Source organism: Siphateles boraxobius, unplaced genomic scaffold (genome assembly GCF_051911475.1).
Source record: "Siphateles boraxobius isolate OS27281-9 unplaced genomic scaffold, OSU_SipBor_1 41, whole genome shotgun sequence".
Taxonomy (NCBI): domain Eukaryota; kingdom Metazoa; phylum Chordata; class Actinopteri; order Cypriniformes; family Leuciscidae; genus Siphateles; species Siphateles boraxobius.
This window is the reverse complement of record NW_027509042.1, coordinates 3,745,588-3,771,222: the sequence shown is the minus strand read 5'-3', so window position 1 is coordinate 3,771,222 and position 25,635 is coordinate 3,745,588. Positions and strand designations below refer to the sequence as shown.

The window sequence follows — 25,635 nt, the reverse complement described above, 5'->3', positions numbered from 1 at the left end:
ATAAGGGTCTTATCTAGCGAAACGATCGGTCATTTCAAAAATAAACTTTCATTTCAAAACTTTAAGTTTTATAAGCACAAATGCTCGCCTTGCTCTGTTCTGTGATGCACGTTCGTGATCCTGTTCGAACTCGTTCATCAAAATGAACAAATCTTTTTTTAAGTCATTTCGTTCGTTGAATGAACGAAATGACTCCGAAAAAGACTCGTTCAAAATGAACAAATCTTTTTCGAGTCATTTCGTTCGTTAAATGACTCGAAAAAAGATTCATTCATTTGGATGAACGAGTTCAAACAGGAGAGTAACGAACGACGGTACGCGCTCGCGCTGTGCAAGAGAGGGGTGATCAGCGCGTACACGAGCGTGATTGACACTGCTAAGACATTCCTCCTGGCTCTGATTGGTTGTTTCTGACCGGGAGCGGTGTATTTCTGCAAATGGCAATAGGACCACAGGGAGGAGCCAGAGGAGCTTGATTTTTTCCACAGATTATCTGTCTCATATTCTACTGTCAGGACATAATGACAGTTTTAACAAATATTTGTTTACAAAAGTGACCTACTGGAGCTTTAATTGAATTGACTTGAATATATTTTCTGGGTGTGAAACTCCATATTAGGTTTATATCTAAAAAAAAAATCTGGTCTCTTATGTTTAATTTACACCTTATATAACCACTCTGTAAATCACAAACCATTTACACAATTAATGCAATTAAATCATACAGTTTGAGGGATGACAGGGGCTCCATAAAAGGACAACACTGGAACTGTCCTGAAAGATGACCGTGATTGGATTTTCAGGGCAGATGATTTCTGACAGGGAGCTGTTTTTCTCTCCCCTGGTCATTTCTGCTCTGAATTAGTCACTTTCTTTTGTTGTAAAACAAAAATTCTACATTAGGTAACTAAATCCAGTCTGGCCCTTGCAAACCCAGCGGCCTTGACCGAATCAGGCCGACAGCCAAAGCAATGCTCACAGACACGGCTGTTGTTTTGTATAATGTGACATTTCCTGATTGAAGGGTAAGTGGGCGGCTGACAAATAACGTGAACTTTTGTTCAACATCAAGATTTTAGGTAAAAGTCATTTGAATGTGTAAGGGAAAATATGTACATGATTTGTAATCAGGTTGTTCATATGTGCCATTTGTGCTGTCTATGACTTATTAGTGATACAATCAACAGGACACTGAACTTACTCGAATTATTTGATTATTGACAGTTTAGTGTGAAAGGCAGAATTAAAAAAAGAAGACAAAAAATGCTTTATGTTAAGAGATTTATTAAGGCATTTTGGGGGCCTGAAAATGGAAACTTTTGAAAACGTGTTTAAAAGTGCATGTTTTTGAAAACAATACCGGTATCATCTGTGTAAACTAAGAAAACACGAATTTGTAAAAACGGTGACGTCATGTGCATGCATGTTACCTGTTCAGTCCAAGGGGGTAATCCATCAGCCGGAAGTTGAAGCCTCGCGGGAGCCGCCATTGTAGCAGAACTTCACCTGCTGTTAGCATTCCATTGACTCCCATTCATTTTGGCGTCAATTTGACAGCGAATAACTTTACATCTGAGGCGTCCAACGACTTCATTTGTCCATTATATATTTCTAAATAAACACGACAATGTATAAAAGGCTCCATTACTTTGTATCTTACGTTATGGCCCCGTAGAAGCCGTTTTTGTTAAAAACAGGCTAACGATTGCGTCATAACCACGCGACTTTTTGTCGCACAATAGAGACATTACCGTATAGACAGGAGGAGAAGCTCGCAGGCAATCGGGGGGACGTCCCGTCAAGGGAGAAGCCAATAGATAATGAGTTCATAAAAGCAACGGGACAAAATATTTCAACAACGTTTTTGGGGAATTGGAAATAATTCGGTATGTGGCAAGTGAATACATATGAAGTGATTAACGTTGGCAATTTTCACGCACAGCTACTAGAAGATTTACGTCTGTCAGACAGGTTGCTCACGTCATCAAGCTTAGTTTGAGTCGGTTTGAGTCTGCGCGTCAGGAACGGAAGTGCTAAAAAATCGCTAAAAATGGGCTTCAACTGTCTAAACTGAGTTCCAATGAGATGGCTCTGTGCACTTCTTATACTGTCTACGGTTCAGTCTATAGACACCTGGTTTGTCTTTACAAATGACATCGCCAACTACTGGCCTGGCATGAATAATACAGCGTCTTTAATCGTTTTCGCAGATCTGTGTGAACGGGGATCGTTTTGACAACATTGTCGCCTGTAAAAAAGCAAAAACTTTTCTGTTATTAGTACATTGTTGTCATGTAAACGTACCTTTATTTTTAAATGTTTGTTTTTCATTGGCTTACCGGACAATTTTGCATTTGCAAATTAAAATACCATGCTTTTAGTGTCTATATGTATATATTTTTTCTAAAATTATTTTCTGAGATTTTGTTACCACAAACTTTTTTTCAAACTTTCTTAAATGACGCTGAAAAGCCCATTTTCGATAATTGATAATAATAATAAAATAATTGTCCTCAAATTTTCTGCCATGTTTACTGAGAATAACCCTTCAAACTTTTTTTCAGTTTACCTAAATATCCCTGTGCTGTAACAAATATATTGAACAACATTTATTAAACAAATAAATAAGTACACTGTGTAGACTCTCAATCAATACAGCATGATCTAAAAGCGGCATGCATAAAATTGTAAAACTATTTAAACAAAATCTTTTTAATAGTTTTAGATGGCATATAGCATGTTACTCGGCATGCTAACCACCCAGTTTACTCTTATTAAACTACATAGCTTTTAAAGGAGATTAAAATTTAGTAAATCGATCGCAATTACAAAAGGTCAGGATTACATACTGGAAACCGTACAATAACCCTGATCCGTACCTTAAAAGAGCCGTGTCAATCTTGCCAAGCACCTCAAATAAAACTGAGTTGGAGGCTCAATAAACCACAGCTATCCTTGAGTGGAGGAGAGCTATGCGCAATGTGTGAAAATAAACATCAGATCAATCCGGCTGTGGTATTCCCAAAGGAAAGGTGAATAGCTACGTGTAAAGTTTCACCTTCAGAAAAGGGCCCTTAAGTTTCAGTAATTGTGAGGAGCATTCTGGCATTGGCCCTCTCTCTCGTGTGTTTCCCATGAGAATGATTTGAGTCGGGGCAAAGAGTCACTCAGTTTGACCTCTACTCTATCCCCAAGAGCACAGCCTCACCACAAACTGAACCAAAATAAGAATTATGTAAAAATAAACAAGTGGGTAAGGGGCATAGTGCGTTAAAAAGTCTCATGAAAAGTAACATCAATCTGCAGGCTGAAAAAAGCTTGTAAAACATTTTTATGTAATAAAAAAATGGAGTTGTACTTGTACAACCACTTAAAATGACAAATTGCCGTTTCTGCCTCAGAATCCCATCTTTAAATATTTAAAATGTTATTCTGAATGACTGCAGATCAACTTACTTTTAAAGATTTTGCCCTAACTGTGAACCTTTTTAAACGCATGCATCACTCATCTTCAAGGCAGGATTGTGCAAAATTCAGATTTGAAGAACTGGAGCCCTTTTAATTCATGAGTGTGATTTTGGATTTAACTGGCCACACCCCACAGGATGTTGCATTATCTCTATCTATCTATCTATCTATCTATCTATCTATCTATCTATCTATCTATCTATCTATCTATCTATCTATCTATCTATCTATCTATCTATCTATCTATCTATCTATCTATCTGTCTATCTATCTATCTATCTATCTCTGTCTGCCTGTCAGCTTCAAACTTTCATTCAAAGTTTGTCATTACAAACAATACTTATCTAATTAAAAGTTATATGAATTTCTTTGAAATTCACTTATTTTTTATTCTACTTCCTAAATTTTAGATTTTAATTACACATCTTCATCTATTTTGCTACCTCAGTTCAAATTCCAGAATTGAATTAAAATTCCAAAAGGCATTCCAAATCCTTTTTTGAATGGTGCACAACTAGCCCACAAAATAATACTTTAGAAAGAATTTTGTGGTTGTTAATGAGCTAAATCTGACCTATAATCAATTTTAGACCGGGGAGAAAAAACTCTCTGTATCCTTCGGGCCGTGGGGGTGAGAAAATGCTGCGGAGGAGACGAGAGACAGAACGTGTGTTAATAGACCTCCCTCAGCCTCCCCCCGCTCCTCTACACACTCCCTCGCTCCCAGATAAGAGGACAGAACTCTCTCACTCCGGTCATTTCACACACCGCTCTGGGATAGGAAGGAAAGTTCTCCTCTTTTGTTTACTTTTCTCTCGTGTTAAGAGCCTACAGATTGGGAGACTCATTCAGACAGGCTGTCTCCGATTCTCCTTGAACTATTTCATTGCCTTCTTATCTATCTGTTAGAGTCTGTTGTAGTTACTCAAGGGTCAGTGTCTGTGCCCAGTTCCTCGGGGAAACCTTGTGGAAACCAGGAACTTCTCCAGCATCAAAGGTCCTGCAGCAAAGAACAAAGTCCAACTGTGAAGAAAAGAAGAGAAAAGAGTCAAAAAGCCTCTTCATCTCCATCCAACCATGTTTTCCTTCATCAAAAGAGCGTGAACTACTGAGTTGGCGCTTTCTCTTGACCGCAGGTGGCCTTTCCTTTTGCTCTCGCTGCCATGAGGCTTGCCAGAGGTGGTTGGCATTTGGCTCTGCTGCTGGCAGCGATTGGCCTGGTGAGTTCGGGAAACGGGAACGGTCAGGGGAGACGTGGAGGAGGCGAGAGGAGGAGAAAGCTTCACCGCGTGCAGCAGGGCCAGTGCAGCTACACCTTTATCCTTCCAGAGATGGAGAACTGTCAGGGTGGAGCGGACCAGACGAGCAGAACCAGCGTGGTTCAGCGGGACTCTCCACCGGCGGACGGCGAATGGTCCTCACAGAAGCTGCAGCATCTGGAGACGGCCATGGAAAACAACACGCAGTGGCTGCAGAAGGTGAGAATGACTTCATAATGAAACACTTGCGTCATTACATCCTTTACTTCCTCAAACCTGGCAGTATTTCAGTAGAGGTGTAGTTCTGCCTTCAAGACATTTTGGGAATGATTGTATTTACGAGTTGCACACATTTTTTCAAGTCTGAAGCATGCTGATTTCAAAATCATGGCAGAAGCAATCGGTATTCATCATAATTGTTAATGTTGATGGTGCAATTTAATTCACAATTTGGCACTCTGAAGATGAAGAATAAAAGCTTGCCAGAAAATTATGAAGCGACAGGTTTGTGCAACAAAACTACACTTCCCAATCCCGTCATTCTCTGTAGCAGCACTAGAACGCTAAAAATCAAGATAATATATAAATGACTCACTAGTGCTAAAAAAAGCTTCCTGTGTTTGAGGAAAAGGCAAAAACAAATATGAAGTTGACCAATCTTATAATTCTTTTTCAGACCGTGACCATCATAATTATGATTTTTAAACTTTATTATCATTATTAGGAACTTCCTGGAGAGCTTGAAGGCTGCATGAAACTGCATTGATGCATTGTAATCTGACAAGGAAAATTCAATGCATCAGAATTTAATGATTGATTATAATTACTATAACAATATGCAATGAATTCTGCATCAATTTCTTATACAAAATACAATTACTGAGCCTATAATTTATCTTTAAAAATGAAAAGTTAATTGTCTAAATAAAATTGTTTGAAAAGTAAATTTAAAAAGGTCAAAGTCAATTATCCCCTTAGTTAAATGTGTCTTCAGCATAATAAAACAATGATCAAGTTGCAGATTTCATGATGCATTGCATAATTTAATAAATTATCATAATCAAAATGAGTACCGGTCATGGCAAACATTTACAACCGTTCTTCAGATGTAAAAACCTGAAGCTCATTTAGATTTAGATTGGTGAACTGTTAGGGTGCAGATGCTGGTCAAATGGCCAGATGTAGATGTCGGCTGCGTTGGTTTGAGAAGCAGAGCGATGCAAATACATTTATAAAAATAGAATGGAAAGAAAGATCTGCTTGAATACTCAATACTGCACCATTTCCAAAAACACAACCTGTTGAAAGCCTCTCGGCCATTTGTTTCCAAGACATCCATTGCTTTTGGAACTGCCATGTGTGATTTCCATTAACAGAAGTCTATTTGTAATTTCAGCTAAGTGCATTGACCATTTCAAACATCAAAGTGAGCTTGCAAGAACTTTCACATTTGAATAAATGGATGAAACACTCATTTCGCTAATAATAGAGAAGTGGCGATTAAACAGAAGCCAGATGACAAAATCAGAGAAGCATTTGATCTGCATAAGTGACTGCCGAATGATGTATTACTCCAATCAAATGTGAAGAATGCAAGTCTTGATTGGCACTTCAAGGGAACTTTGCTCAGTGACATTAATTGAGCTAATGAATAGATGAAGTGCTGCGATGTAGAGTGAAAGTTTGCCAAGTGTGTGCATGTTTTGCATCTGTGTCTATGTGTTCAGTCCACCACCCAAGTTGACAATCAATATGGCTCAAAGGAAGACAGCTTGCACCTCTACAGGAAAGAGACGCGACCCTTGACTCTGTTTAAGAAGAGGTCAGATTGCGATAAGAGTCATTTAATTATAAACACTTGCTGCTTTCATTGCATTCAAGCCTTTATGAATTAAATTGTTGGTAAATAACAAGGAGCACGAAATGCAGGCCTATATAATCAACTCAATAAAGCTCTCTTTTAATTCTCTCAAGATGCCAGTATAAAAATTATAACCAAATTTGCTAATTATGCTTTTACACACAGTGAGGTCCAAAAGTCAGAGAAAAATGTAGGATTTTGATCATTATGAAAGCTGTGAAATTCATGTTAATTGCTCACTGTAATATGGAAAAGTAAACAGAAATATGCAAAATAAGAGTTTTGACCCCAATGTATATAACTTAAAACTCTTTGTAAACTATCTATTTAAACAGGCCCCTCAATGTGCTGACTTGAGTGTTAGGTATTCTGCAAGCTTATTAAATCCTTTGAGGGCCTGGTACATATGTTGCTCTGGCTGTATAATTGGGCAAAATGTTAATGGAGGAGGATTGTTTAGTTTACAGGCAAATGACTGAGACTAAACGGATATGCTCTCTTAGATTGCTCTTGCTGCTCACCCCTTACCTGATAACGGCATTCACAAGCAATGGGAGACATGCCATGTATTTGACTCCATTAACTACAAGAATAGGGGAGGGGTGGTATATACTGTAGACTACAGGAGTATATGGAAAGCATGAGGAGCCATTTGAAGTCTTTGCTTATTTTTTGTGTAATGGCCATGGACTAAAGATCTCCCTGGAAAAGAGTTCTTCAAAGGCCAAGGGATTAGCGATAGTACGTCCCATTTAGAGCAGCTTGAGATATGGCAAAACCCCAGACCCCTGTGAGTGGGAGCCTCACTGGATGCAGAATAACAAGAAAAGAACCTTCTGAACTTCAATTCACAACTTTTTGGCTTAAAGCTTTGATTGGTATTGAAGAAGAAAAAATTGTAAAAGAAATTGTTAATGCGAAGCTGAGAAATACCTCTTCATATAACAACATTTTTTTAAATCATATGCACTTGTTTATTTTATCTAATTCTGTGCATTAGGGGTGGAGATTTTTGGAGTGACTTTTTCTGCATGTTACATCGCCATACCAGTACGTGGCGACAAGCTGACTTGTTGCCCTTCTGCCTTATCCGGCAATGATTTTGTAGGCAGTGTTTGTGCAAAAAGGTGCCTCACAAAACTGATTTCAGACAGACTTCTGAGGCAGCGTAACGGTTTAATGATCTACAGCAAAATAGAGCAAGCTTTGGTGATAACTAAGCAAATATTTATGCATTAGTCATTTCTCGCTGGAAATTACATCAGAAGTGGAAAACATTGGTCAAAAATGTACGTCTACACACAAACTGACCAACAACCGCAACTTTCAGACTCCATCTTTATTTCTTTAGCTTGAAGGATACGAAGCGAATGATACATGCTGCCTTCAAAAATCAATCAGATGAAGGTATCTCAGGAGACAGGAAGTGAAGCTAACATTGGATTCCTACGTGCCTTCATTGGAATGCATCCTCTGAAGGCAGCCATTTTAAGCCCATAAGCAAGTTATTGAAGCATTCATTCAACTAATTAGTTCAAAAACACGGATATATATATAGATATATAGTTGTATGCTTAAATCAAATGCTTAAATCCCACCTCTCTTCAATGAGCTGCACGATTTGAGGTATCATTCATGTCTGTAGCGCAAATTGTGCAGGACAAGTACGCACCAAAGTTTAATACTTATTGTTAAGGGTTTGTTCAAATCCCTAACCCTAAGTTTGAGCAATAATAATTATGATGCTTGCCTAATTATTGTCAATACAACACGATGCCAATAGTCAGCAGGCCTCAGGACTGAAATAAGACCTGCAATTTGGTAACGGCTGTGCATTCATCACTCTGCAATCAATGGTCGTTTCCAAGGACGCTGAAAAAACAACATTTAGAGCCAAATGTACTTTAAACTGTTTGAGCAAAGGTGGCTCAATTATTACTTTGTAAAAGAGCCACTTAGAAAATGAAAGTTAGAAAGTAAATACTAAAAGAAGACAACAACAGTAAAACTTCTCAGCATGTGACTGGTTTTAGAACGTGCTGTTCCTCCTAATACAACACCACATTAACAAGCCTCCAGCGTCTTGGCTAATTTTTTTTTTTTGGCCTATTGTGCATATCATTCCTCTATGGAGAACTGAGAGAGATCGACAGAGTGAAGGATCGCTGGAGGAGAGGATGGGAAAACACAAATCCTGCTGAGTTTATAATGTCTGGGCACTGTCTTTAATGATCCCGTAAAACACGGTCGCAGGGCTTCCTTGGGAGTCGAGCGGGGGCTGGACTGGTGATTACTCCCTCTATCAACGTGCCGAATCTGAGCCGTACACATCAAACGCTCACTCAGCACACATTATCCTGCGAAGAATGTTCTCTGAGAGCTTGAAATGAAAGTCTTACCCTTGCGGGAGACTCACGAGTGTGTTAGAGAATCTGATTGTTGCATTGATTGTAACCTGACTTTTAGTCCAGACTGAATTTAATGTCATTTTCGATTAGTTGTACATTCACTTGAGTCAGCTGTAAAGATCTGAACATTTCTGACAGCTATGAATGATTCCTCAAGCCTTCAAATTTGCATATAAGTATTTTAATATCCTCTTTGAACTCAAAATGTTCTGGATCTCTGCAGAAGTCCAGTGGCACAGCAAGACATTGAGTTCGGATAACACGCACAACGGGAGTGATGTGTTAAATTTGTGTGTTCTTGTCTCTTATAAATATCGTCTCTGTTTATGCATGCACGTATATTGAGTTTGGCTCAGATCACAGCAGAAGGCTTCGCTTTGTTAAACAAACATTGTGCTCGTGTTTATCATTCTTGGGGAAGTGTCTTTGAGAGCAAAGAGAGATGCCGGGCTTGGAGAAGAGCTGGACGTGGGCTCGCTTGTGTTGCTTTCACTGACATCAGTCAACATTAGGAGATCTTCCCTGGAGCCAGAACTCCTACAGAGCGACAACAGCCTTGCTGATAGCGCTGAACTTTAACTTTACAGCCGCTTTGGCAGTGGCATTGTATGCAGTCCATCTACTGAACACATACAGCTGTCAGGATCGGTGACATGCTGCTATGATTGGAAACCTTAGATTGTTGTTTTGCTTCGTAATTTAAGTAACTAAGTAGATGTTTGCAGTTTCTATGAATATGTGAGTAGTGTTTGCTTGTGATGCTATAGGGAGTTGCTATGCAGTTGTTACAGTATTTTTTATCATAACAGTAACACTGAAAAATATAGTGACATTTACAAGAAATAAACTTGCAAGTATGAGAAAGGTCACTATTACCTTTTTTTTATTTTGAGCTTCCACAGGGTTCAATTGTCTGTAAGTAAACAGGACAAATAGCATGTTATTCAAAAAAGCAAACAACAGCATAAGTGAAAAACGGTTCTTGGCTTGGCCAAAAGAATTTCATTTGTCAGTCCTTGAATGTACCTTTACTATTCCCTTTCAATGCAAAACAAGCCCTTCATCAAATAAAAAACTCATGTTTTAAACTATGAATCATCTTTTGGCTGTTAATTTTCTAAAACATCTTCTTAATCGATTATATTCTATTACATTTTGAAGGCAGTGCTAATTAGAACATTTATTTCCTCAACTTACTTTGATAAATGTGGTATTGCATTGATTTTGCTATGTGAATATTGGCATTATTCTACTTCATGGACTTCGTCATGGAATTTAATTACACAATCATGCTATAATATCATAATGTTAGGTCCTAATCACGCTTATATCCTGGAGTTTGTCTCAGTAATGATAAGGGACCGAAAGCAAACATTGTTGAAGTAAGCATGTTCTTTGTCTAGCATCACAAGTGTCCTGAGACATGAGGTTATGGGTTCTTGAGTCAGCACTTCTCATTCTTTGCTCTTGTGCATGCATCTAGATTCAACATCACGCTATTCGTGTAAAAGCTAAAAAACAATAAATACACGCTCAGTGCCTCGTTACGCTCATCGCGTTTAAAAAACGCGGCGCTCCCATTGAAAACAATTGGAATTATACGCCAGCTGCGTGAAAAAAGGCTTCGGTGGACACACGGTCTTAAAGTTAAATGCTTTCCAGTAAGACTGAACTACCAAAACCAATTTCCATCCCACACCTGGAACTATAGCTGACTCTAATTCCAGACCAGTGGCTCATTGGTCTTCTTTCAGTCGAGTTCTGCAGATTATAGATGAGTGATTAGAGTCTTGAGGTTTGCTGTTTGTTCTTATGTGGCACAGGGTTTTGTCTTGGGTTGATCAAAGGCATTTTTTCTAAGTCAACTCATACTAACTGGTAGCAGCAGTTTACCCCCACCAGCACTGCATATGCAGTCGACTAAAACTGTGATAACTGTCTTCCGCAATTTGCTTTAAAAACCTGAAAAGGCATACTAATAGTAACAAAAGCACAAGATAATAAATGTGCATCCTGTTTTAGGGTCAAACATGGAGATCACATGGAAATAGATGCTTTCAACCTATTCTGTCCCCACTTGAGAACCCATTAGTGTTGCAACCCTCAACAAGGAACAAAAAAGAAAAAACCCTCAAGTACTGGACCATCTGTTGTGCTTTTCCTTGTGCTGAGTTACAGCTCTGTCTTTTTACACTGTCTTGTTACACTTCTGTTTTTTTCTTGCCGATGTGAAGGACTTTCGTATAAAATTTCAGTTTGTGCAGGTTCAGCCAGAATTTCCAACGGCACATTACACAATTGCAATAATCCATTATATGGAATAAAATTGATGCTTTTACAAGAGATGATACAGATGGGACTCTTATACCATTACTTATATAGTAAAAAAATTAAAAACTCATGCGTTTCCATGGCTGCACATCAATAATAAACAAATCTGTAGATGACTTTTCCATCTATCTATCTATCTATCTATCTATCTATCTATCTATCTATCTATCTATCTATCTATCTATCTATCTATCTATCTGTCTATCTGTCTATCTGTCTATCTATCTGTCTATCTGTCTATCTGTCTATCTATCTATCTATCTGTCTATCTATCTATCTATCTATCTGTCTATCTGTCTATCTATCTATCTATCTATCTATCTGTCTATCTGTCTATCTGTCTATCTGTCTATCTATCTATCTATCTATCTATCTATCTATCTATCTATCTGTCTATCTGTCTATCTGTCTGTTTGTCTGTCTGTCTGTCTCTCTCTCTCTTTCCATCTATCCATTTATCCGTCCATCCATCTGCAGTACATTTTGATGTCATATATTTGGTTATTGCAAACGTACAAGGCCACACTGAAAATCTGGAAAACGAAATCTACTTTAAACCTTGAAATTAATGATTTAATTATGCTGGAAAACCTTTCATATATATATATATATATATATATATATATATATATATATATATATATATATATATATATATATTTCAAATCATATTACTGTAGTTTTTATCACAGTTGAATAAACTATAAATAAATGATAAATAAATGTATTACTTTGGTTTGAGCTGATTTATAAATAAATTTATAAATAATTATATTATATAAATTATGAAATTATTTTATACAATGCTAAATTATACATTTATAAATAAATTAAATAAATAAATAAATAAATAATATTTTTTATTTCTTTAATCAAAATGTTTCAAACATAACATATTTTCATCAATTTCCACCCTATTTTTTTGCTAATGAGATCCTCTTCTGTGACATCATATAGAGGGAAATCAGCACAGCAAAAAGCGCAAACATAGTAAGTCTTGGATCTGATAAATCCTGTGATGTTTTGTGATATATTAGATCGTTTTGTGATGGCCACTCTAAAATAAAAGCCTAACTTGTTTCAATTCAGAAATCCGTTTAGAAATATCAAAATGTCAAAACATTAGCTTTTAGCTACCATCATATATAAGAGCTACCATCATATATAAGATAACTGTCAACCACTTTATCTCTTCAATTCCATCCTTGAATAAATCCAATTACTCTAGTTGTTTAGACCACATGATGCACATTTCTTAGCCATTTACCCAATGGGCCTTCAGTCTGGTGTCGTCCATGTGGATGTTCCTCGGCCCTGAGCATTAGCCCTGCGTGTGTTTGTTTATGTTCGCTCAGAGAAAGAGGAACCACAGTTCTCGCTGCACAGCTGCACTCCCGTCTGCCACAGGGTCAACAGACACTCTCTGATTGGCTGCAGCTCCATCTGAATTGCAAAGAAAACACGGTTGTCTTCCAGAGGAGCATTTACTTTGATAATCATAATTGATGGTAGAGTCTGGCTCAATCAAATATAGTCTTAACCCTTCCACCTCAGAGAAATCATAGGCCCAAGATTAGAAAATACAAATTAAGCAGCAGTTTTTGGAGAGGCTTGTTTATAGCAAATTTGAATAGAATTTCATGATATGCTGATTAAATTAACGGAGTGTCTTTACACTAAGTGCAAACAGCCCGTTTTGTTGGCTGAGACGACAAAGTTTTAGAAAAGTTTGAAAGTTTTGAATCCGCCTTTTGTCGAGCTTGCTTTACTCCCTTTTCCCATCACATATCAGATCGGAAAGGCATTTATTTTCAATAAAAATGTAGAAAATATTTGAAAAATGGAAATAAAGTCTCCAATGTGTTTAATAATAAAGTGTTTATCGTTTAGGGGGTAGGTGTAGGGAGTGCTTTATTGTCCCAATAAGGCGACATCTATTAAAAAGTTTGTAATCAATAACATAATTTAGATGTTATTATTAGGCATCGTTTAATGTACAACAATACTGAGGTGCAAATCGTATCTGCCGCAATTTAGAATAGCATCTAATTACTATTTACACATTGCAAAGAAAATACTGCTATTTTCACTTAGTGTAAATTTTGAAAATACACAATTCAAATGGTCCTACCTTCTTTCCTCCAACGCTGGCTCTGACTCCACCCATTCGAAGAACATGGACACGCAATCATGCACGAGCGAAAACTCAGATGTGCAAGAGATTGTAATGACGATTTACTACTAATCATGGAACCGGCTTTGCTGACGAGATGCGCATGCGTCACAAGCTTTGAGTATGCGCACGAAGGGGGTCACGCGCCCTGGGGGGAGGGGGGTGTGGTACGACCGTTTGATTGACGAACTTACTGTCCAATGATTCCAGGTGGTCTTGGAAATGATTGGCTGGAGTTTTTCGAGTCCTGCCCGTTCCACAGATGATTAAATTGCTTAATTTTCATTTCAGTGCTTCTAACTCAGTGGCTGTAAGTGGGTTAGGAATAGGATTTCAAGTTATTTTGAAAAAATGGACAAAAAAGAGAATCACATACCCCACCTTTAAATAATTGTATTAAAACATTACATTATTTGATAAGAAATATGTGAAATGTTTAGTGGCATTATTCTAGCATGAAATAGATGAAAAGTTGCTTGTAAATGTCAAGTCAAACTATTGTTTGTTTTATTTTCATATCACTAAACATGAATCAAGCTATCCATTTTCCATAGTCAGATGGTCAGATTATTTATGTTCAGATCTGAAGCTGTGATTAATTGTATTATTTTTTTAAATATATATATATATAATTGCAGTAAATGAATGTGTTAAATGGACAGGACATATTTTTCAATCATTTCCCAAAGTGTGTTTCATGGTGAAATATATTGATATAAAAGTTAATTTGAATATGTGCCCATTGCATGAATTAATATAACTAAATAAAAATTTGAAATATTGCCTAACTTTAAGCTGAAGCCCTACAATTAACCAGTCATAAATAAAAACTAAACTGAAATAAATACTAAAAAATATATATATACTAAAAATTAAACTCCAATAAAATTTAAATTTAAAAATGAAAAGTAAAAGCTAATATTTTATATCATTAAAAACTACAATATAAATAATTCTAAAGTAACACTGTTCCATTGTGCTGTGGCAATTTGTGGGTCCATGATGATGCAAAGTCTGCTTTTGCACAAACAGAACTTCATGTGTTTAGCTGAACATCATGCACTTCACACTCACATGACGAATTATAGCTTAAGCTATTAAAACAAACAAAGTTCTCATCAATGGTAACTAACTTTAAAGTTTCAAACACTAACATTGCAATAACGGAAAAACACAAAAAAACAAAAAAACAAACGTAAACGGAAAATTCACTTTTCCCTGAATATAACAGAAACAATTGCACAACAGTCTGATAACAAGCATTAACAATGAACTAAGAATTTATTGCATCATAATCCACTGCCACAGTCCAATTTGTTAATGAATCGTTTCAATGAATCAGTTGATTCAGTTAGGAAACATGAATGATTCATTCAAATCAATGCTTCTCGGATATAAATAATTCCGTTGATGTTTTCTTAACTGCCAGTTGCAGAGGATTTTCAACCTTATCTGATTGCATTACCAGAAATGGTGACTATACAATAAAAGTGTAAAATATGACATGATATGATATCCTCTATTTCCCTTTCTTGTATTCTAGTGAGTGCGATGGATTGCTTTCTTCCCTAAAGGTCTCCTTGGCAGATCGCATTATCAGACTGTGTTGTAAAAAAATACATTAACTTTGACAGGCAAATCGTATATTTCACATCTTTTAGCACAACTCTGTATTTTGTATTTGCTTTCCATAATCTTTAAAGCCTCACCATCTGTGATGGGTTTACAGATAATAAAGCCATAACCAAATCCCTGTAATCGTAAATTTGGCTTACCACAAGCACTTTTTTGGCTTATTTATGAGTTATAGTCCGAAGACAGAAGGTAATTCTGATGTTTAATCCAAGTGGGAACAATTTCGCTATATGGGGTAAATGTGAAAAGAAAAAGAAAAAAGCTTTTTTATGAGCTACATCATCTTCCACAACATATATCATATAATCTGTGTGGTGGGGATTCTTTTTCAGTGACTCATCAATAAGGACTGTATTTATGAATTTCAATATTCAAAGCACATTTAGACTGGTCCAGAAATTGCCCCCTATATCCTTAAATAGGGCACTATTTTTGTAGTGGTGTCTGAAACCATAGTGGCTTTTATCGAGTACACTCATTCAATCCCTTAATGCACCACAATAACGAGTGTACAAGTGATGTTCGCTCATTGGCTAGAAAATACTGCAAAAAATGCACTGCGAGGGTCGTGCCGAATGAATTTCACTGAATCATCCATCCATCCAGTTTCCAAACCGCTGGTCCAATGTGGGTACAGCGTAATATAAGGTATAAATTATCTTTTAATTGATTATTAAAATGTTTAATTAAGATTTATACATGCTAGTTTCCATAACAGAGTTCAAGATAAATCTTTTCACTTCTACAGGAGCGAACAGTTTGCTAAATTTCAAATGATTAGTAAATGGCAAGCACAAACTATGCTTCCCAGCACACTCAGTGTCCGGATTCACTCACTCTTTTTTATTCACTGCTTCAAGTGAACTATATTATTGGAGTAGTGTAGAAAATAGTGAATAGGGTGCGATTTCGAACACAGTTTTAATCTGTGAATGACTCACTTCATGAGTAAGTTACTGAATCCTTCTTTCAAGTGATTCATTCAAAATGATTCAGGAACAGAGTGCCGCTACTGTTTGTTGCTTATAGATGTGTAACGATTCAGGTTTATTTGAAACTAGAGCAAAAACAGACAAAATAACTGCCGATATTGTGTGTAATATGTAGCCTACTCAATTACTCAACTTTACTAACCGTAAAAATAAAAAATAATTTATGCAATTAGACTCTTGATGTAAAACCTATAGGGCTAGTTTTTCCTTCTCCATGTGACAACTAGCCTGTTTCTTTATACAGTATCAATTTGGAAATATTGTTTAGTCACCATAATATCAGGTCGAGCATGTGTCAGTGGGAAGAATCTGTACAAACGTCAGTGTTGTTGAAGTCTCCAGTGGCTGTGACAGTGGGGCGGCTCTCTGTAGCCATGCTGATTGAATTAGCAATAGGATGTTCTCAGACCCCGGGCTATTTTTGGAGCATTCAGTACTGGAGAATAGAGGCTGGATCTTTGTTCTTTAAAAGCCTCTCTGTGTTTTCTGTTTGTGTAATTGGGTTGTAGTGTAAAGGGAAAATTGGAGATTTTCCAGACTCCACACATATGTATCTGAACATGCACACACAATCTCAACAGGGTTCCCATTTGACATTAAGCCAAACACTTTAGCTATTGAGGGACACATAACATCCCACTCTTTCCTTTTCTGGGTATCCGGTCTCTCTCTGGAAGCTGCCTGTGTGATGAATGTTAATCATAATCCATAAATAGCACAAAAACATACGGTGCATTATTAATGACAAATGAGTATCGAATTGCTGTCTGAGGAAACAACTTGTTGTCACATCATCACATGATTTTGAGAGTATGTTAATACTGTTCAAATATTAATTGAGCATATTTAGCTGTCAGAAGCTAGAAATATTCCGGTTCAGTCTGTTTCCTATGTGCACATTCCTGTTCCGTCACAGCACGCTGTCATAATGGATTAGTGGCTCAATGCCACCATACACAGCCCGACCATCAACACAGTCATTCTTATGCACCGTTAATTCCCCATTTACAATAAACTGACACTCTGAGACCCTTTTGAAAAGATCTAGCCTATTGGAATTTCTGTCATAATTTGGAACCAGTCCTAAAGAGATTTCTCTTGTAGAATTTCAATGACAAAACTAGGTCATTTAGAACACATAGTTCCCAATAGGAGTATTACATTTTAAATAGGGTAAAATACCCCTGTAAAACATTAAAAACAGTAACAATCTTTTAGGATTTTAAATGTTAGCTTCCTAAGTTTTATAAACTCTACAAACTTTACAGTATGCTATTAGTAAAGTGTTAGTTCAACCTAAAATGGTTGTGTAAATGATGACATTTATTTGATAAAAAATATTATTACAATTTAAAACAACAATTTTCTATTTGAATGTATTTGAAAATATAATTTATTCCAGGGATCAAAGCTGAATTTTCAGCATCATTACTCTCATTACAGTCTTCAGTGTCACATGATTCTTTAGAAATCATTCTAATATGATGATCTGCTGCTCAAGGTACATTTCTGATTTATTATCAATGTTGAGACCAGTTGTGCTATATATATATATATATACACACACACACACACACACACATATATTGCTCTTGCATTCTTTCTTGTGGCTCAGTGACACACCTGAATGAATGGCTCATTAAGTATTCGGCCCCCATTTCTCTCATTTGGATCCTTAAGGATTAGGATAATAGAAATTCCAAAAAGAATCCTGTTAGCAAAGAGTCCTGTCCTTCTAATTTAGTTGTTTTTCAGACATCTCTGAGTAACATTGCCTGATACCTCTCCAGTAACAGACCTCATGGACTCTGTTGTGGATTGCATATGTGGCATAAAGAGAAAAGTGTGTGACCGTCTCAGACAGGTCAGTGGTGGTAAACCTGGGAAATGGGATGTACTCCAAATGCAAATCTGCTCAATTCATTGGGTCTCATTCACTAATAATTGCATACAAGTGCTCTTATTTATGTGCAATTTCAGTTGTCACAACAAGTGCATGCTGAATTATTTCAAGTGAAGGAGTCTGTGCTCTAATTTGGAGATTGGGAGCAAGATCTCTGAACATAGGTTTAAACCAGGGGTCCGGGGACCCCCGGGGCCAGATCGGTGTTCTAGGGGGTCTGTGGAACGGTCTAAAGAAAAACAGTGTAAAAATAAATAATACAAAATATGATTCAATAACTATTTAGTTTAGATTAACTAAATAAAATAAATAAATAAATAAATAGATAAAAAACTAAATAACAATACATCTAAATAACTAATACATCTTCAGTGCAGCAATATAGTCATAACTAAATATAATATAATAATAGTAATATAATGAGTAGGAAAAAACATAATAATGTAAAAAAAACTCCAAAAAATATTTCTGCTTGTTTTTAAGTTTGACAAAAATCAATTGTAAAAAAAAAAAAAAAAAAAAAACATGGACCAGAATGGATCATTTCACATTTGTGTGATTTGTATTCATAAATTTAAAAATATTAAAATGTTTACATTTATTACGAATCACGTTGTTCCATTAAAAAATAATACAAAATGTTTTATTAAGCTCTAGTTTTTTTATATTATATTTACACGTATTTAAAATTCAAATTAATTCATAATATAAAAATATATTGAAAGGATTATTCATAATGTGAATAATTTGAAAAGGATTATTCAATTCAATTTGATGGAATTTTACTATACAATTGGAATTCGTACATTTTTAAAAAGGCTTTTTTTGTGTGTGTGTGTGTAGAAACTAAATATTTTCCAAATACCAGTATACGCATATTTAGAATATTATTAAATTTGGTCTTTGTACATGAAAATAATTATGTAGCTGCCTTTTAAATGTGAGTATCAATGGCATTTAAAAGATTGAAACCCCCTGACCTTAACTACACAATCATGTTTCGAGCCTTATATATGCTTAATTTTTTTATGTGTAACATATCTCAGAGCGAGTTACTGTATAACATGCATCATTTCTGTCTGAATTTGTCTCTAAGGCCACTAGCATTCAGAAGTATACGAGTTGATCACATTTTATTTTAAATTTAGACAAAACTTCACATGCTGTAAAGGTTTTCCACACAGATACATGCATTTAGTAGTGAATGAGGAATGAGACCCAAACACGTTCCATGTCTGTATCAATTTAAATGATCAATGACTGACATTTGTCACATTATTTAGCTTTTATGGTGAGTGGGTGGAAAAATCAATATGCCATTTTACTGAAGAGGCAAAATGTGAAGAGCGAGTATAGGCTCAACAGCACAGACTTTGTTCATCTGTTTTTAGTTTAAAAGCGAGGTGTGTGTGAGGATTGTTGCAGGAATTATTCCCTGCGGGTCAGCCCTGGTTCTGCTTGTTGTGGCCATGTTCAAGCCACAATTTAGTTCACTTGGTCCAAGTATTAACACAAACCTTCAACTCAGGAAGTCCTTGTGACTAAAGCAGTCCTGCTAAATTGAGCTCAAATCTAGTCATGTTAATCATGTTGGTCATTATTTGTTGTGCTCTTTGACCCTGAGTTTCTGTCTTAACACACAATGTCACACGAAGGCATGAAAGGTCACGTTTGTCCAGTCATGTTTGAGAGCAGTGAGGCATGCTGGGGTCTTAAAGTAGAAAGATAACATGATAAAAATTGAACCAGGCAGCACACAGGGGTCTGTATAAATATCTCATCTTACGAGAAATATTTCTCACACCTACAGATTTTCAAAATCAGATCCATAAAAGGATGTTCAAAACTCTGTATCCCGGAATATTAATAAATGGAAGGGGAAGAAAGTTCTGTAGCTGGAATATTTTCAATGTTTTTCCACAGTTTTTAATTCCACGCCTAATTATCATCTTGTAAATACTTTTGCATTTTTAGATCCAATTTTTCACTGTCAGAAAAAAAAGTACAAAACGAAAAGAACAAAAATCAGACATTACTCAACAAATATAATCAGAAGTATAAAGCAATCATTTAAAACTGTAACACCTTTAAAAAAAAGGGAACAGGAGTACAATAAATTGTCTATACTGTCGAATACTTACAAATCAAATATAAGGAGAGTTATATATTGATATACAGCTAATTATACAGGATAATGTACTGCACATTGAGGTTTACAGCATTGGGCAGTTGTCCTTCAGCAAGAATACCTTGTGCTAATAATTTTTCATTAACATTGTAGACATCATTTTTTAACATCATTAATCTCTACTTTAACATCATTAATCTTTAATTATTACTCGCTGAAGCTGTTTGTCTTCAAAATTGACATGGCTGTACTTCTTGAATGCAGTAGAGCCGAAGTTAGTTATTGAAAAATTTACCTGATGTGCATTAAAGGGATAGTTCACCCAAAAATGAAAATCCCATCAGTAATTACTCACCCTCACCGAAAATTTGCATACTGTGAACAATATATCTATTGCAAGAGTAGTTAACATAGCTCTCCAGTAAATATGTATAATAACATCACAACTGAAGACAGACCCTTGACCACCTGTGCTTGAATCTGGTGTTTTCTGCTTGTCAAAACAGACAGTTAATGTACATATATTTTTATATATAAGGGCGGAAACCCCTTCTTGTATAGACCACACAGATTTTATGGAAAATATTCCTTGACAGAACCGGCACTCTTCTTGACACGGCCTGTCAAAAATGTTTCTATATACAGTGTTCCACCGAATATCCTGCTAAAATGCATACAGAAGATCAGTATCACTATTATTATATAAAAGATGAAAATAATCAAGATTCACATTCCCGCTCACCCTCACAAAGAAAAACAGTTTCCCTCTGCAGGTCGTCTACACTGTCAGACCTAATTTGACATGATTTGTTGTCAAATCTGGTGCGGTGACCCCTAAAAGCGAACAGTGAACAGTATGCACTACAGTTTAGGGTGAACAAAGGCTCTTCCTTTTTGAAAACCTCTGCCAAAATTGAATAAAGCAAAAAACACTAAAAATATTTGATCTGTGTCAGACTCGTACGAGCTCACGTGTTAAACTTCACTGTGTAACTCGTCCTGCACCATTTGTGAATGATTCCTCAAATTGTGTGACTTCTTGTTTCTTTTCAAAGCGACCATGCAGGTCTCGTATTTTTGCCTGGCAGATGATAAACTACATGCAAATATCTTGCAGACCTTCATTCAAGATGGCACTTGAGCAATATCACATACTCTTTTGACTTGGACCAGTATGCAATCATCTAGCTATAGCAACAGAAACTGCATAGCAACACCCTGGTAACCAGCCTCAACACTTTAGTATAGAGTTGGCATCTTTTGCAAGAAAATGCACCGCTCATTTTCTTCATTGTTGTGTTTCACTGCATAATAACAAAATGCACATATTCAATTAATTAAAGTTTTAATACTTTATGCAGTGTTGCTTCTCAAGTAAAGTTAATTTTTCCCCCAAAATCTTCATATTTGACAAAATTAATATTGATTGACGCTTCAGTAGATGATGAATTCTTGACTTCCTGAGCAAAACACTAAACTGGAGCCAACACTTCTTCGCTGCTCTGTGATTAGAAACCTGTCAGTAATGTATCTCCATATTTGATCATTTTTACAGAACTTTAAGGGTTAGTTCACCCAAAAAATAATTACAAGTATCCCATAATTTACCCTCAATCCATTCTAGGTGTATATGACTTTCTTCTTTCAGTCAAACACAATCTGAGTTTTATTAAAAAATATCCTGGCTCTTCTAAGCTTAATAATGGGAGTTAATAGAGCCTGAGTTTTTAAAGCCCAAAAAAGCACATCCATCCATCATAAAAGTAATCCCTATGGCTCCAGGGGGTTAATAAAGGGATTTCTGAAGCAAAGCGATGTGTTTTTATAAGAATAATATCCATTTATAACTTTATAATCTAATCACTGGCTTCCGATAATGGCCATGCACGAGTCAAGTTCCAGCGGAAGAGCGAGCTCTGACCGGACGACGTATTGACGAATGCGGAATCCAAGACGTGGAATCCGGAGGATAGAACAAAACAAAACAAAATTAGAGAGAAATGTGGGATGAGCTTGAGTTTGTTGCCCAGCCCTATTTGTTTGAACCTCTTTGAACCTATTTTTAATATAATATATAATATATGTGTTTGACTGAAAGAAGAAAGTCATAAAGCCTACACCTAGGATGGCTTGAGGGTGAGTAAAGTATGGGATAATTTTCATGTCTGGATCAACTAACCCTAGGCTGACGTGGATGGTTACGCTACCGTTGCTCATCTGTCCATCATCGTATAAAGCCCGCCCTGACAATTTGATTGGTCCGAACTATTTTTTGTTCGGGCATAATAGCTCCTCAACGGATCGAGTCCAGACCGAACTTCCCGACCTAAACATTTTGTGGGCAGGGTTCGGGCTGGCATCCAGGATAAACTAACCCTTCAAGGATAAAGTATTTTTTATATTAAAAACAATCTTTGGGCTTTTCAGGCCTATATTAGTGGATGTCCAAGCGAATCTTGACAGGATCAGACTAAAATCTGATTGACATGCAGAATGAAGAATGACACTGGCTATTTCTGACAGTCTTAAACCCTGTTTATAATGACAGCAAGAAACATGACACAATAAAACTAGAACATTCCCATTATAATTCATGAGGCTGTCTACACTACAGACCGCTTTCTTGCAGTGTAAACATGCGGTAAATCTCGGATTCCAAGATCGTTTGAGTGAACGCAATCAAATGTGTTAAAAAGGCTAAACATTGACAGCAATTTTCCTGTGTATTAGTGTTGTTTTAGTCTGTTACAGTTACATGAAAGGGACATTTCTCCCACAAAAAATGAAAATTGTGTCATCATTTACTCACCCTCATGTCGTTCCAAAACCGCATGTCTCGAAAAAAGGATAAATTTATAGCTCAATGTTCAACTGGTGAAAGTGAAGGGAGACCACAGTGTCAAGCTACATTTTCCATGAAAGATATCAGTCTATTCCTCAAACAAAGCTGTCGTATGACTTCAGAAGACCTGAAATATAGTTCACATATCATACACCCTCAGAAAAAAATGGTGTAAAAGCTGTCACTGGAGTGGTACCCTCTAAAAAGGTTCTGTTATGTACCATTTAGTTCCCTATCAGTCGCTCCCGAACGTCTCCTGTTCCCTCCTTCAGGGAATGAGGGTTACATAAGTAACCGAGACGGTACTAAAATGTACACTTTTGGTACCAATTAGGTACATTTGAGGTACTAATATGTCAGCTTTTGTACCTTTTTTCTAAGTGTATGGATGTTTTTATGATGCTTTTTGAAGTTTGCCATTCACTTTTTGAAGTGGAATTCACTTGAATTGTGTAAAGAGCAGTGTGAACATTCTTCAAAAAAAAAATTCTTTCATGTTCCACAGAAGAAAGGAGGGTTTGAAATTGAAATTATAGTCAGTAAATAATGACGAAAATCTTCCTTTTTGGCTGAACTAACCTATTTAGAAATTTTTATCACGTCTTGGCTTTTGAGCATTTCTACAGTATCTTTTGAACATGAACTACAGCAAATTTGTATGGTCCATTAGTTTTAACCAAACAGTTTTCTCAGCATATTTCCATCTCTGTTTAGAAAGCGATTTGAGAATCCTCCTGGCTGTTATGTTCAATGATCCTCGTTAGGAAATGAATACCTTACAATAATACACTCCATTCCACCAGCCAGCTATAAATAAATTATGTCGCTGGGAGGCTTTGCTAAGTAAGTGTGTCTATAGAAATACCCATGCGAAGAGAAGATTGAAAACGATACTAAGCAGAATCAGAAGAAAGGAAGGTGTAAGGAAGCTGCTGATTGTTTTGTATGTCCGAGATGGGAGAGGACCCTTTAGCCGGAGTCAGGATTAGAGGAGATTTAGTGGATGTGGAGGTACAGACGTCCTGCAGGGAGAAATCTACATGCTCACATGTTTGCTTTGCTACTGGTTTAATGAGAAGGTTAACCTCTCTGTGTTCCTGTCATTCTCACTTTCTGAGATGTTCTGGTGGTAGAGATTTATGCATTAAACTGGCTCTTTGTTTTAGAAAGACAACAAAAAACAGCCTTCACAACACATTTTACTTCTATAATGATAAGACTTTATTTTGTCCATTGGGAATAGATTGCATCATGAAAAGTGGTGGCAGACCTGAATGTGATTGCCGAGGACTTTGACGTCACCCGAAAAGGAAAGTTGTTTCAGAGGCAGAGCAAGTTATTACATTTTGATGAAAGATTACGAAGACAAACCGTTTTTTTCTTAAAAATAACGTGCACTGATGAATCTTATGCAATTAGGCCAGGAACATGTTTAAGAAAGTAAATATAGAGTTTATTTTGACTTCATGTTGACCTGAGAGTGTAGCGTCTCTTATACTGTTGGTGAAAAGGGATTCTGAAGGATGTTTATTTTGCTTATAAAACAGATATTAATGTAATGTATCATTTATTATTCATTATTCATTCAATTATTTAATAATGTAATAATACATTAACAATGTACTTTCTTTGTTTGTGAACTGTAAATCACCTAAATGACAAAACATTCAAACAAAATTACTTATTTCCATTATAAGGCCATGAGTAAATACTTATTGGAATTTATGATGTCATTTATTTGTTTGGAAATGATGCAGTCTGTAATCTTTATAATATATCAAATCATGCAATATCATATGATAATTCTTTGTAATTTTTAGTTTTTTAATTTATTAGTATTTTATTTAATGTTTATAAAACAGGTAGTCAAGTGGTCATTTCTGTCATTCTAAAACTAATGTGTGTGTGTGTGTGTGTGTGTGTGTGTGTGTGTGTGTGTGTGTGTGTGTGTGTGTGTGTGTGTGTGTGTGTGTGTGTGTGTGTGTGTGTGTGTGTGTGTGTGTGTGTGTGTGTGTGTGTGTGTGTGTGTGTGTAATTTGAATGTGCTAATTTGGTGCTCAAGAAACATTTCTTATTATCAATGTTGAAAACAGTTGTGCTGCTTAATATGTTTGTGGTACCTTATAAAAGTTACTTATAAAATCAATATTGATGGATGTAATACTAAGCTACTGTATGACCCTCCTTTTCTTTCAAGCCTTGTAATTCAGTACTTGTCCTTGTGTAACCATAATATATTCTAGTGGCTCAAAACCTGGTCTGTTAACAGAAAAGTTATAGGTTCAAACCCCCCAAGGTTTGATCCATGAACTATTACCAATTTTCCCTTGAGCAAAACACTTAACCCCAGGTTGCTCCGTAAGTGTACTGTAAATCACTTTGTCAGCTAAATGACAAAATAGTTACTAGTTTTAAAGCAAAACAATGATTCATTGTCATTGTGAGAGGCCATCACGAAACTCTTACTGGAATTCATGCTGTTGTTTTTGAAAATGATGTAATCTATCAATATTTATAAGGCAAACAACCCAACACAGTCTTTCTGAAATGATCACTTGTAAACATCTGCGGTGCATATGAATGATCGTTCGTGTCGGGACTTCATGCAGATTGTCATGACTCAAACGCTAGTCAG

At 36.3% G+C, this 25,635-nt stretch overlaps 1 protein-coding gene across 1 annotated transcript in view; it reads left to right on the top strand.

The window, feature by feature from the left end:
- The first annotated feature begins 4,082 nt into the window (after positions 1-4,082).
- angpt4 (angiopoietin 4) overlaps positions 4,083-25,635 on the top strand; it is a 43,226-nt gene continuing 21,673 nt past the window's right edge. Inside the window, exon 1 of the mRNA XM_077197860.1 lies at positions 4,083-4,946. Coding sequence (XP_077053975.1) covers positions 4,632-4,946 — 315 coding nt within the window. The 5' untranslated portion in view covers positions 4,083-4,631. The remainder of the gene's footprint in view (positions 4,947-25,635) is intronic.